At 39.7% G+C, this 12,290-nt stretch overlaps 1 protein-coding gene across 1 annotated transcript in view; it reads left to right on the top strand.

The window, feature by feature from the left end:
• The window catches only part of PREP (prolyl endopeptidase), a 117,083-nt gene that overhangs the window by 51,380 nt on the left and 53,413 nt on the right, over positions 1 to 12,290 (top strand). Inside the window, exon 8 of the mRNA XM_076333319.1 lies at positions 6,366 to 6,557. Within this exon, the coding sequence (XP_076189434.1) occupies positions 6,366 to 6,557 (192 nt within the window). The remainder of the gene's footprint in view (positions 1 to 6,365; positions 6,558 to 12,290) is intronic.

Below are 12,290 nucleotides of genomic sequence, written 5' to 3'. Positions count from 1 at the left end.
ATTCAGAGACAAACACATTATGTGCTTATCTTCCAGTGCCTCCCTGAAAAATCAATTCAGAGTAAAATCTAAGAGTTGAAAAATTGTGATCTTTCCTAGTAGACGTTTACCTGCTTAATGCATGTACTATAATGAAATTTGGCGTGGCTCTTCTGGGTAGAAAGCCTGTCCCATTGTTATGAGCCAAACCTCTTGGTTCACTTCCTGAACGTTCTCCCCCGTTTCCAGAAAAACTGTCTGTCTTACAAAAAATATAATTGACAAGTTAGAATGGAATATAAATTTACGGAGGTTAACACTTATATTTTCACCTGATAATTTTTGCTGCTAGAGTACATGAAAAAAGCCAAATGAGAGTGTTTACCTTGACCATAAAACTTTCTTCCACAACATTAGATAAAAAAAACTACCATTAGCTGATCACTAAGCCCTGTCTCTCCAGCTGGCACAGTTGAGAGGTTATTTGCCACAAATGGATTGTTTGGCCTTTCCATGAAACATGAAATATGGAAGGAAGAATTGAGAACATTTTTTGAACTGATGAACAGTGACTCTCAGGCACTCTATCCTTTCCATCTGAAAGAAGGTTGATAACAGGCTTTCTGTGATCATTCTTGCTGTTATAATCAGTTTGTTCAAATTAGCTTTTCCTTTTCCTGTAGTTGTCATCATTCAGCTACGAACCCGCTTCATCACACAGAGAGCTCTCAGCAGACCAGTGACTGTTTTGCTATGTTCGGAGGCCAGTACAAGATTGAGGGCTTGCTCTGTGATGCTTACTGATATAATTTCCCTTTTGATCTTCTGTGGATCCAAAAATTTTGTTTAAAAATTCTGTCTGTACGCTCTTATGTTGCTTTTGTCCTAAACATTGCAGAAGAAGGGCCAGCTCTGTAGGATTATGATTTGCTGTTGTGTGGCATGGCTTTATTGTCCATTGAATAAAGGTTATAAATCCTCCACCTGCAGTTCCTATTGTAATGCAATTATTTGATGATGGATAACTGGCTGGTATAAAGTATATAGGTAAAAGCATCTATAGCTCTTCAGCAGTGTGTTTTAGTGGAAGGACTGGCAGAGAAAAGGATTAGGTTATAGCAGCAGTATACAGTAAACTGTCAAGATCTTCAACCTCATGCTTTTCCCGTGTATAATAATCTGTCTCATTGTATGCTTATGTGGATTAAACTGAAGCCTTCAGTGGCTCTGGTGTTAAGGATAAGGGAGCCTGGACTACAAACGCTACTTCTCAATGGCTGTCCTCAAAGACAGACGTTCTCAGGCCTGCTGGTTAAACCTGCAAATCTCTATCAAGATCCAGTTCTTTGCCTCCCCCTGCCCCTCCTTTCTTTTAAAGAAGAATGAACTGAGTGCCCATCCTTCGCTTTGTATTTGGAGGGCTTTTTAAAGTCAAAACTTAGAGATGTACTGTTCTTTTTGTTACTGAGAGGCTGTTTGTTCTGGGTTTGAGACTGAAGCAAGAATCCTTCACCTGCCTCTAGATCATGATAACCAACCTCCCATTCATGGGCCTTGGTGCCCTTTTTGCTGGAGTGCTTCAGAGGTGAGGAGAAACTGGTTTGCATGAACTGTTTGGGGGGTCAACAGACCATTCCTTTTTTCTGAGACTCTGTAGTCCCTCTCCTGTTTCGATAACTGGATAGATACATGCACGCCACATGACACCGTGCACACATTCACTTTTGGTGAGGTATGTAACCAGCGAGTGAGTATCCATCCAGTCATATGATGGGATGTGTGCATGTACCTCAGGCCATTTGGTAAGAATGGATGTGCTGATCACATGAGTTTTCAGTCATACAATGGAGAACTGGCTGTGGTCTATGACTTGTCTAGGACCAGCATCCTTGCTCTGACAGAAGGTCTGGGCACCGTAGCTCCCGATCATTCATTGTTTTATACATTTTATCATGCTCTTGTGTATTCATCTCTTCTCTAATGTAAGGCATAAGGTATTTTCATAGGTCATTTTATATGAAAACTATGGTTTAGGCCTTTTATCATTACTTCTGGTGTATTTTGAACCTCTGTTTCCTGCATCTTGTCTAGCTCCTGGGAAGACTGTCAGTCATCCACCCCTGCAGAGCCCTTTCCAGATGCCTGTTGTCTTAGTGAAACCACATAGTTCATCTCTCTCTTTCCTTAGCTATATGCGCTTAAGTAAGGCATCTGCTTTTTTGACTATGTCTGTATATTCGTCGATACCTTCACTGACTTTCTTGGCTCCCTTGGGAACTGGTGCATGTGACTTAGTGTTGCAACAAGTTACTTGGGAGGCTTTGTGTTGTCCCATCTAGATTGTGTATAGATATCTTTATTATTCTTCCAGAAGTTATAATGTGAGTCCTCTATGATCAAGCACATTTTCCCATGTCTGCACTGCATGCTAAACCACTTTTTTTGCTTACCTCTAATCACTGGAACATCCTCTTCTGATGCTTAGGTAAGTGCTCAGCCCAGCTCATTCAGCTTCTGTAAGAGTGTGCTCTGTTCCACATGTACAGAGAACCGTGCTGTAAGGAAGTGAGCACTGCTTGAGGCCCTCGGTACATAGTTCACCATGCTTTTGAATGTTTAACCAGTTACTGCAAAATCATCCATCCTAAATTCAGGTCAGGTGAAAGCTGCACGCAGATACCTTTCCTAGTACTCAGTCGTCACGCATATAAACAAAAGAAAGCTATGAACAAGAAGAGTTGTGCTTAATCTACTTGCACAGAGTTTGAATTGGAAATGCATGTCTGTCTCTCTATCTAGACAGACTTGTAGATGTATTCCTGACACTTACAGAAAGACAGAATCTTTGACAAGGTATGCTCTACACTTCAAATTGTGTTCATTCAAGCAAACTCTTCTCCTGGTGTAATGTGCTGTCTTTAATAAAAATCTGCCTTGTCCATTCCCCTGGGCTTTTTGGGTACTGAAGGGAGCAGTTTTGTGAGACAAGCAGAGGCAGATTAAGCAGTTGCTGCCATGGTAAGGAGAGATGTCCCATCTTATCTCCTCATGCTCCGGGATTGCCTAACACCATCCCCTCCTGTTGAGTCAGTCAGCGTCTTCACCCATCTGACCCTGTGGTTAGGTGATTGCACTTGCTAATCTGTCGCGGGAAAAAAACCTGTAAAATAGAAAGAGATTAGTTTTCTTCTAGGTTAGCTAATTTAATCAGCTTTACTATTCACTCAGGCAAATGCCAAACCAAGCATGAAGGTAGAGACATGCTGATGGAGGAGGAGGGAGAAATGGGAGGGTGCAGTTTTGCTGCAGTCAAGCTTATCTTACGGCTCATTGCTAATGAAAAATGCTGTTGCTCCTCTTCAGCCTCTCTCTCTGCTGCTGCCTTGTGCGTGCTGGCTGCCTTGTACGTAGTGGCACTCCTCTGCCCGAGCAGTGAGCTGGTTCAGGCAGCAAAAGAGAACTTTATTTTGTGGCACAATTTTTTTTTTTTTTTTTTTAAAGTCATTTAACTCATTGAACCAGCTCACTACTGGGGCAGATGAGCAAAACAGAAGCAGCAGGCTAGGAGTAATGTGATGAAGGACAAACTCCTCTATGGCGATGATTAGGTGTTAGCTCAACTTGGCAGCAAGGCTAGAGCGCTCGGCAGGGGGGCAGTACCACGGTAGTAAGCTACATGGGCCTGCTCCTCCCTTGTGCTGCCACTGACGTGACCTGGGGATAAATGGGTTCCCCCACCCCCAATCGGTTTTCAGCCATATTAGTGCCCAGTGAACTGGCCACGCTGGTCACCAGGTTGTTATTCCTAGCCCAAAGGAGAGAGCTAAGCAGGTTGATCTAAGGCAATGCTAGAACATCCCTTTCAGTCACGGGCCACAACTGGATCAGCTGCAACCCAGCCATAAAGATGCATCCTCTTACGTCTGATATCTGTCTCATTGCAAAGGGTTTTTTCCTCTCACTGGAAAACTGCAACACCCATTCTATACAGTAGCGATGTACCTGATGTAACGGTCTCTTTCAACTGCTTGTAATTGCCTCGTTACCACCTCTTTAACTTAGACTAGATATTGGTGTATTTAACCACTTCAGTGAGACAATGGTTTAGAGGTAATTCATCTGTAATATTTGTCTTCTAAGGACTATATAACATCCACTTTAACAAGATGAATGCTCTTGATTTTGTTATAACAACTTAGCGTATCCCTGTAGAATATCAACCCTCTCGCTGTTTTGCTAGCTGTTCATTTGGGAGTGGATGAATGAGTTGCAAGGCAGCAATGTAAATCCCTAATGTCACATTATTGTCCTTTTTCTTCACGGAATCCAACTTCTGTTGCAGTCATGGAGGCTATAGTTATTGTGCACATTTACCATTAAAAAAAAAAGTGGTTTTTTTCAACAGTCTGGGGATTCCTTTTTATGAAGTCTAGTTCTTCTGTAGTAGGATGGTTTCATTCTGTCATACTAAAATACAAATGTTCCAATATTGTTATGGTGTTATACTGCAGTTAAGTTTTTATGTACTAAAATGCTTGTGCGTGTGACTTGAGATCTTAAACCAGTTTCGCTGGTATATATCAGAGTTCACTGTAGGCTGGCGTTTCTTTGTTTTACTGGGCATCAAAGCAGGTTTTCTCTATAGAACTCTGAGCCACTGGATTGACTTAGCAGGATTTTTCTTTGATGTGAAATCTCTTGAGAAGGACAAAACTTTGGACCTCAGTGAAAATCAAGACTTAACATGCAATTGGTTCACTCAGAGACAGGATACTAAGTTGGCTGGATTGTCTGGAAAGTTTGTATTACAGCAGTATGAAAAGTAGAATTTAATTGGCTAATCTGTCACTTTGCATGAAGAGACAGGGAAGTTTTCCTTAAACCAAAATGACAATTAAGAGATAGGAGCTTTCTGAATATACTAGGCCTGGCTATACTCTCTTGTTACATTTAATGGGTTTAAAATGACCTTAGCCATCTCACTGCTTCCTCAATTATTCTTTTCTTTTTTTAAACTTACAGTAATTACAGCTCAGCTATGATCTACTTCCATTATTCTGCTCAGCTTTTAATATTATAAAATAAGCTGATGAGCTGTTTTATTGATGCAAACATTATATTATAGAGTTTCATGAACAGATTTATGCACAGTTTATTTGTTTATACTTAAAAGCAAAGACCTAACCTTTAGTTTTAGGAAGGAGGCAGAGAGTGTGCCAAATGTTAAGATATAAAAGCTTTAATTTCACATATCAATAAGGATTCTGATTTTTCAGCATAGCTAATGTACTTATAATAGTAAGATTGGTTGATAGGTTGGTTTGTAGATATAGCAAGCATATTGCATATCTGATCTAGCCTTGCTGCTTTTTCTTTCTACTAGCCTCTAAACCTATTGCAAAACAGCAAAATGTGAATAAAAAGTAGTGGAGTCTTTCAGTCCCAACTCCAGGTTGAGTCAATACTAAGACTGTGGTACAGAGTGAGTAAACTGAGGCAATTCATGTTTGAGAGAAGTGCACTTCTATTAGTGAGTGTGATATTCTAGAAGGTTGATAGGGAAAATGCAATTTCATTCTTCGCAAATCCAGAAGTTAACATTTTAGCTAACTGCCTGTAGTTGTCTTTTGGTGGTGACAAGCTTCTGCAGAACAACACTTCAGAAATGTTGTTTCTGAATTAACAGGGAAATTCCTGATATCGAAGTTTATTGTACTCATTCAAATAGCATCATTTCTATTCTGTGGGAAGTTCCGGGCTTTTAAGGAGGATGGAAAACTTCCCATTTCAAGAACAAGTAACTTTTTTTGCAGAAAGAAAAAAAAATAAAAATAATTTATTTTAGAATTAAATAGTAATTTAAAAAAAGCTATTAAAAATAAAATTGAGCTTGAAAGCTTAGTGCAGAGTCTTTTGACTCAGCTGTGACTCCCCATTCCAAGAAGTCTGTAGAAGTGGGGGCTTGTGAGCTCTGTTGGCAAGAACCTGATGTGCTTGGTGGCGTGGGCTCCACGGCAGTCAGTGTGGTAGAAGCACCTCTGTAGCAAACATCAGAGCTTTCCAGCAGTCCCTTAGGAAAGCTGGTGAAACGCTCAACATAGTTCTGTCAGTATTCTGCATGTATTTTGCTAGAAATTCCTCAAAACCAGTATGTTAACATGTCCGTGAACTGGCATTTTTCCACTGCAACCTATTAATCTGGAGAATTCTTTTTAAGTTCTTAATACTTAGTACATATTCAGCCCTTTCCATAGCTGTACCTTTTCTGGTCACTGCCGTTGTTCAAGAAAGAGCCTACAGCAATTGTCAGGAAGACCTTGCTCTCAGGTGTTAAAAGGTTTTGTTTCAGGAGGTGAAGAATTTACATTATATGTTTTATCTTGCAGGAATTCTTCAATGGGTGAAGCTGATAGATAACTTTGAGGCTGAGTATGAGTATGTCACCAATGAAGGAACAGTATTCACTTTCAAGACAAACTGCCATTCTCCAAATTACCGGTTAATCAACATTGACTTCAGTGACCCAGAGGAATCCAAATGGAAAGTTCTCATCCCCGAACATGAAAGAGATGTTCTAGGTAAGAGTTCATGTCAAGTAAAAGACTTCCTATTCTCCTTTTTTCAAATTAATTCAGTAATTAGTCTATTGAATGATCTTGTACAGACCTTCTTACTTTTTTCCTGTGCTTAAACTTTGTTTAGGATTTGCGATTAAAAGACTTGCTGAGACTCGAGAGATCCAGGATCCATTTCTCTCTCTCTCTCTCTCTCTCTCTCGTCCTGTGTGGCCATAGTGAAGTTGCTTCATCTGTCCTTGTTCTAGTTCTGTGTTTGTAGGAAATTAGGGGAAAGTATTTTCCTGCTTCATGTCAGCATAGTAAACGTTTACTAGACAGTCAGGGATTACAGCAAGAGGGACTTTGTAAGCAGAAAGAAGGGAAAGAGCAAGTCTGGCAGTAGCGCAGCACACTGTGAACAGAGTTGGTCAGAGTTTGAGACAGGATTTTCTGTTGTTCCTGGGATAAAAGGAGTAGACAACACTTGAAAAAAGGCCTTAGGGAAGTTGAAGGGCATGGAATTCTCTAAGTATAAAAGCAAGTTCAAAACATATATCTTTGGTTTTAATATAATTGAAATAAAGGTGTATTTTTTTAATCCGATCATTTTTGGGAAAATTCAATTAAAACTTAGACTTAGTTACAGATAATACAGAAAAACCTCCTCTGAGCTGTTTTTGACAGATGCTTTGTGTACATTTATGTAGTCCGTTCTCCATACAGTGCAAAATACAATTATGATTTATGTGACTAGAATAACTATAGCTATTCAAAAAGACTCTAATTTTTTTTATTAATCCATCTTTATACAAATTCATTCATGTTTGCTACTTTTCCAGTGAAGAGCTGCTTTGTAGAAGGAGTAGAATTCTCTGTGTGTGTGTGTATTCAGTAACTTCTGTCTTCCCACACTAAAACAAACCTATTTGACTACTCTTTCAAGTTCCTTTTAAGATCTTGCTTTTCAAGACACCTAAAAAAATCTTAATTTCTGTCTGCATTTCACAACGTGTCCTGCATGATTTCTGCCAACAGCCTAGACAAGGTATGTCACCAGTTTGACATAAATGGTGGCTCTGAGTATGCCCAGAATTGTAGTGATGTTGCAAACGACTGGGGGTCTACAGTATTGCAAGAACTTTGGTAAACACAAAAGTAGCAAAATAGAGCTTGGTGGGACACATATCTTTTTCTTAAGATTGTGAACTCTCTGAAACAGGAACCACCTGCATCTTAAATGAAGTACCTTTACCTTGTCCCTGCTCATTGAAGGGGGGTTGGACTAGATGGCCTTTAAAGGTCCCTTCCAACCCAAACCATTCTACGATTCAAGTCCTAAGCAGAGAGTAAATAATAGGTGTAAGTGAAAAATTGCTTCCAAGTCTAATTTCTGATTGCATGTGAATTTGCTGACAGCCTGTGAAGCCATGCTTAAGTTATGAGGAACAGCAGTTTATAAAGTGGGACCAAGTTGAAGAATTGACTTAGAGATGGCGAATGTCCAAATAGGATGGGACAGAAACGTGTGATTGACATGAAATGTGGTTAGCACGTGTGGATTTACCTGAGATGTGGTCTAGGCAGCCAAAGGAGCTTTGACTAGTGGCTGTATAAGCACTGACTGTATATTCCTTCCCAGTACGATAAAGGCCACATCTGCTCTTCACTACGCTGCACTATTTAGCTCAACTCCATTTTGTTTTCATTCTAAAGGCAAAGTTGTGCTGAGTTCATGTTTGTGGACATGCAAAAAAAATTTTAATGCACGCAATGCTCCTTTAATGGATTATACGTGACAGCCTTGACTATACAAACATAACAAGAACTGCATTTAGAAAACGGAAAGATCAGATAAATGGGTTTGCTGAGGGCACTGGCCTTCAGATTGTAAACACAACAGGCATCATTCAGCTCTTAAACACTTGAAGGCAAACATAATCTGTCATATAAAACCATCAGAGTGACTTTCAGGAGTCTATTGTGTATCATTAAGCTTCTACTGTATTTGAATGTGAAGCCAGAGTAGGCAATCATATGTCCACTTCTCTCTCTAGCTTTTTGGAGTGGTACGTAAAGGAATTGGATTAAATTAACAAATGAAAGAGTCTCCCTAAGAAGATGAGTTATAAGTACTACTAAGATCTTAGCACTACAGTAAAGTAAGTTTGAATTGTTCAGTTGCTTCTTTGTGGCAGACACTTGCAAATTAGTTTTGTATCCTCAGCACCAAAATAAAGGAGTTTATCATGTTCAGGAAGTTGTAGCCCTGAATAAATAAAAAACCCGCTTGTTCACTTGATGAAGTCAGCAAGCAAGCCAGTCTCTATGTCATGTTGTTTTAATAATTTCAAGATTTGGTTTAGAAAGACATAATTATAGCAGAAGGCAGTTAATAATTCATTGTCTTGAAAACCTTGCAGTCAAGTGAATTTGATTTTGAGTGATCCAGAGATGACAATGTAATGAAACGCCTTCTGCAAAAGCTAGGACAGCAGTGATTCAAAGGGTAAATGAGTATTGCTGCTTGTCCAATTTTACATATGTGTGGGAGTGACTCTTTACACAGATGTAATTAGCTGTATTAGAATTTCTTTATAAACATTATAGTTAGTGATGCTTTAGGTCACAAATGTTTTTTACTGGAATATATAGATACTCAGTTCAAAAGTCTCCTACCCTGGTGTGATCTGCCTGGTAGCCATAGCCTTCTTTATTTCTATGTGTTAACTGAGATTCAGTTTCATAAAAGGTGCACCATGCACATATAGAAATAGATTTATTTATGAATAATAAATTCAGGATTAAGAATTATGAAGCTCTGCCAGCATCTATCAATGGCAAAAAAGATAAATTCTACAAAGTATCATAATGTATTCTTAGGGAAGATGCTACAGCTAATATAGTCTAACCAAGAAATAAACACACATGCCTACAAGGCAGTCTGAATGTCATTTGGTTTCTCCAACATATTCTTCAAGATAGACCTTTTTATTGGCTTTGATCTTTTTGTTTTCAAAACTGTTTATAGATGAACTTATTTGGGAAATCCAGGGGAAAAAAAACAGACATATTCCTGCAATGAGGTTGTACACACACCTCATTTTACACCTCTCAGCAGGGATTTCACACAGAGTTGAAGTAATTTTAGATCTCTACTCTGTGAGCTGAGGGGAAGAAATAAATGACAGCTATTTTAAAATGAAATTTAAGGGGGGCCTCAGAATATGTTGGGGTGTGATGAGACTCATTTCCCCCCCTTTGGAGTTTGTTTATAAAGTGTTACTTTTAATTTTCAGGGAGTCTAAAATAGAACCATAGGAGAGATTCACATCTAATGTTGAACAAGTGGTTTAAATGACCACATACCTGCAAGTGGGTGTGCTGAATCAGTTAAAAGGCAGCTATGAAACAGTAAGTGCAGACTGATCATTACAGACACTGTGACCCTAGTTCTAAGGCATAGGATAACTCTGCTGTCTTTAGAAGGTTAAATAATTAATTCTGAGAACTGTGACTCCCTCTAGAAGTGCCCAATACCAGTGGAGCAGGGCAATTTGAGAGTAGCAGTTATATCCAGCCCTGTACTTGTGACAATGAAAAGAAAAACAGAATAGATCTCCTGAGTAAGGAGAGCTAAGAAATAAGACTTATTCCTGAATGTGTCATAGATGAGGTGAATGATCTTGGAACAATTCCTTGAATCTCAGTTGGCCATTTAACAAGCAGGGGCACAGCTAGTAATGCTCCTGTACCTTGTACACATCTGCACACGTAAACTCAGTGCATGTAAAATGCTTCCCTTCCCTCAGCTAGCATGTGCACTCCAAGTGAAAAAATAGTATTTTTCTTCATACCTTTAACCTACTAGCTAATTTATAAACGCTTAAGAGTTTGGGGAGGGGAGTTACTGCAACTAAAATGTTGTTATGCTCCAGCAGTGTGACAAAGATTTCTAGCTGCGTTTTTACAAATTTAAGCTCTAAAGCCAGATTTTGGGTCACTGTCCTATCCACGCCTGACGTACAGCATTAAGTAAAAAAAAGTCCCAGGCATTCTTTCAGATTTTATTTAATTCTTTTGAATGTAGCATACAGTGGAAAATGCAGCGTGGAGACAATATACTGAGCAACCACCCAGAATCGTCAAATGCATTGCGAGATAAATAGTTATCTTTTGGCACTGTAGTGAAACCAGGAGGGAAAGTCTGGAATGAGTACCACAAAATTGTTGATCCTGAATGACAAGGATGTGCATGGGTGTGAGTAATCCCTCATGTTCATCTCGGTCGTCAGGAAGCTTGTGCTCTCCGTTACCCTGTGGTGTTTTTCAGAGTACCCATAGCTTTACACACTTGGGAGTTTTGCTTGCAAAGTGTGTATGTGAAGGATTGTGTTACTGTTCTGAGGAGCAGTTGTGTGACCTTCTGTGTGTAGCCCAGAGGAAGCACCCTGCAGAGACGGCTAGTGCAAAGCGTGGCAGAGAGGAGAAAATTGGCTGCAACACAAATGACCAGATTGATAAGCTTCTACTGTGAAATGTATAAAAAAAAAAAAAAAAAAAAACCAACCTGGAATGTGGCTTACCTCCAGTGTTTCCCAGCAACAAAAAGCACCCCCTAAGATCTGGCCAAGCCAGATACAGTCCCTCACTCACTGGGGACATGGGGAAAGGTGGTGGTCCAGTTGCACGTCCCTGACTGAAAGTTTTATTCTGCTCCGCTGGTAGGGCTTTTGTGGCTCTGTTTAATTCTGTTTACCATGGAAAACCTGCATCAGTCACAGATGACTGAAGCCTGTAGGTTACTTAAGGAAGCGTTGCTCCTGATGTTTGCAGCTTCAGAAGAGCTTTGCCCCCGCCCCGACTCTGTCTCTCGTTTGTGTGTCTCATACTGAGAGGATGTGGGGTATAAGATCCTTGTCTTGTTGAAATTGGTTGGAGCTTTTCCATTAACTTAAACGTGGCAGGCTGTCACTGAGGATGGTCTCTCAAAGAAGACATACGCCTTTTCATATGTTGTGAGGGCTCATCAACATTTACTCACATGTTTCAGAATGATTCATGTTTTATTCTCTAAATTGCTCATGCTTTGTTTGCAAGTCCACCCATAAGTAGCCTTGAGTGGTGGTTACGGGTCATTTTAATAGAGATCAGCATGGATACCTGTTAATCTGCAGAGACACTGAAGTTTATGATGGCTGTCTGTGATGTCCAAAGAAACCAAAAGGACCTTCCAGGTCTATTTTCCAGCTAAAGCTTTGACAGTCCATTAAAATATATTCATTCTTTGTTGAGTAGACACACAAGCACATTGTACAGCAAGTAACTCAGCAGTTTCTGCCGAAGACTTATGGCTACCTAGCTCTTCTAGCTTGGCATGTTCTTTTCCATCAACATTTTAGCCTGCATCTGTCAAAGCATGTTTGTACAGTTGGACACTTAACATGCTGTAGCTACTGCTGCAGAAATGAAAGGTCAGAACTGTCATAAGTAATTAAGGTTAGTGGCACAGATGTTTGGTGTGAGGATTCAACCTTTTTTTTTTTCCTGAAACTATTTCAAAAGTTGTTCGTAGCAACGTTGCAGGTGCCAAGTTAATGGCATGCCTTTGCTACTAATGAAAGCTGTCAAAATAAAAGTGTTTTTTGGAAAAGAAAATTTCTAAAAGGTTGAACTAGACCATTTCTTCTAGAGATGGTTAGGCTCAGTTTTCTAGGCCTTGTTAAGAAGTATAATTCCTCTAGCCCAAATTTAGCT

This window comes from Aptenodytes patagonicus, chromosome 3 (assembly GCF_965638725.1).
Source record: "Aptenodytes patagonicus chromosome 3, bAptPat1.pri.cur, whole genome shotgun sequence".
In the NCBI taxonomy this organism is placed as follows: Eukaryota; Metazoa; Chordata; class Aves; order Sphenisciformes; family Spheniscidae; genus Aptenodytes; species Aptenodytes patagonicus.
This window is presented reverse-complemented; position numbering and strand designations above follow the sequence as displayed.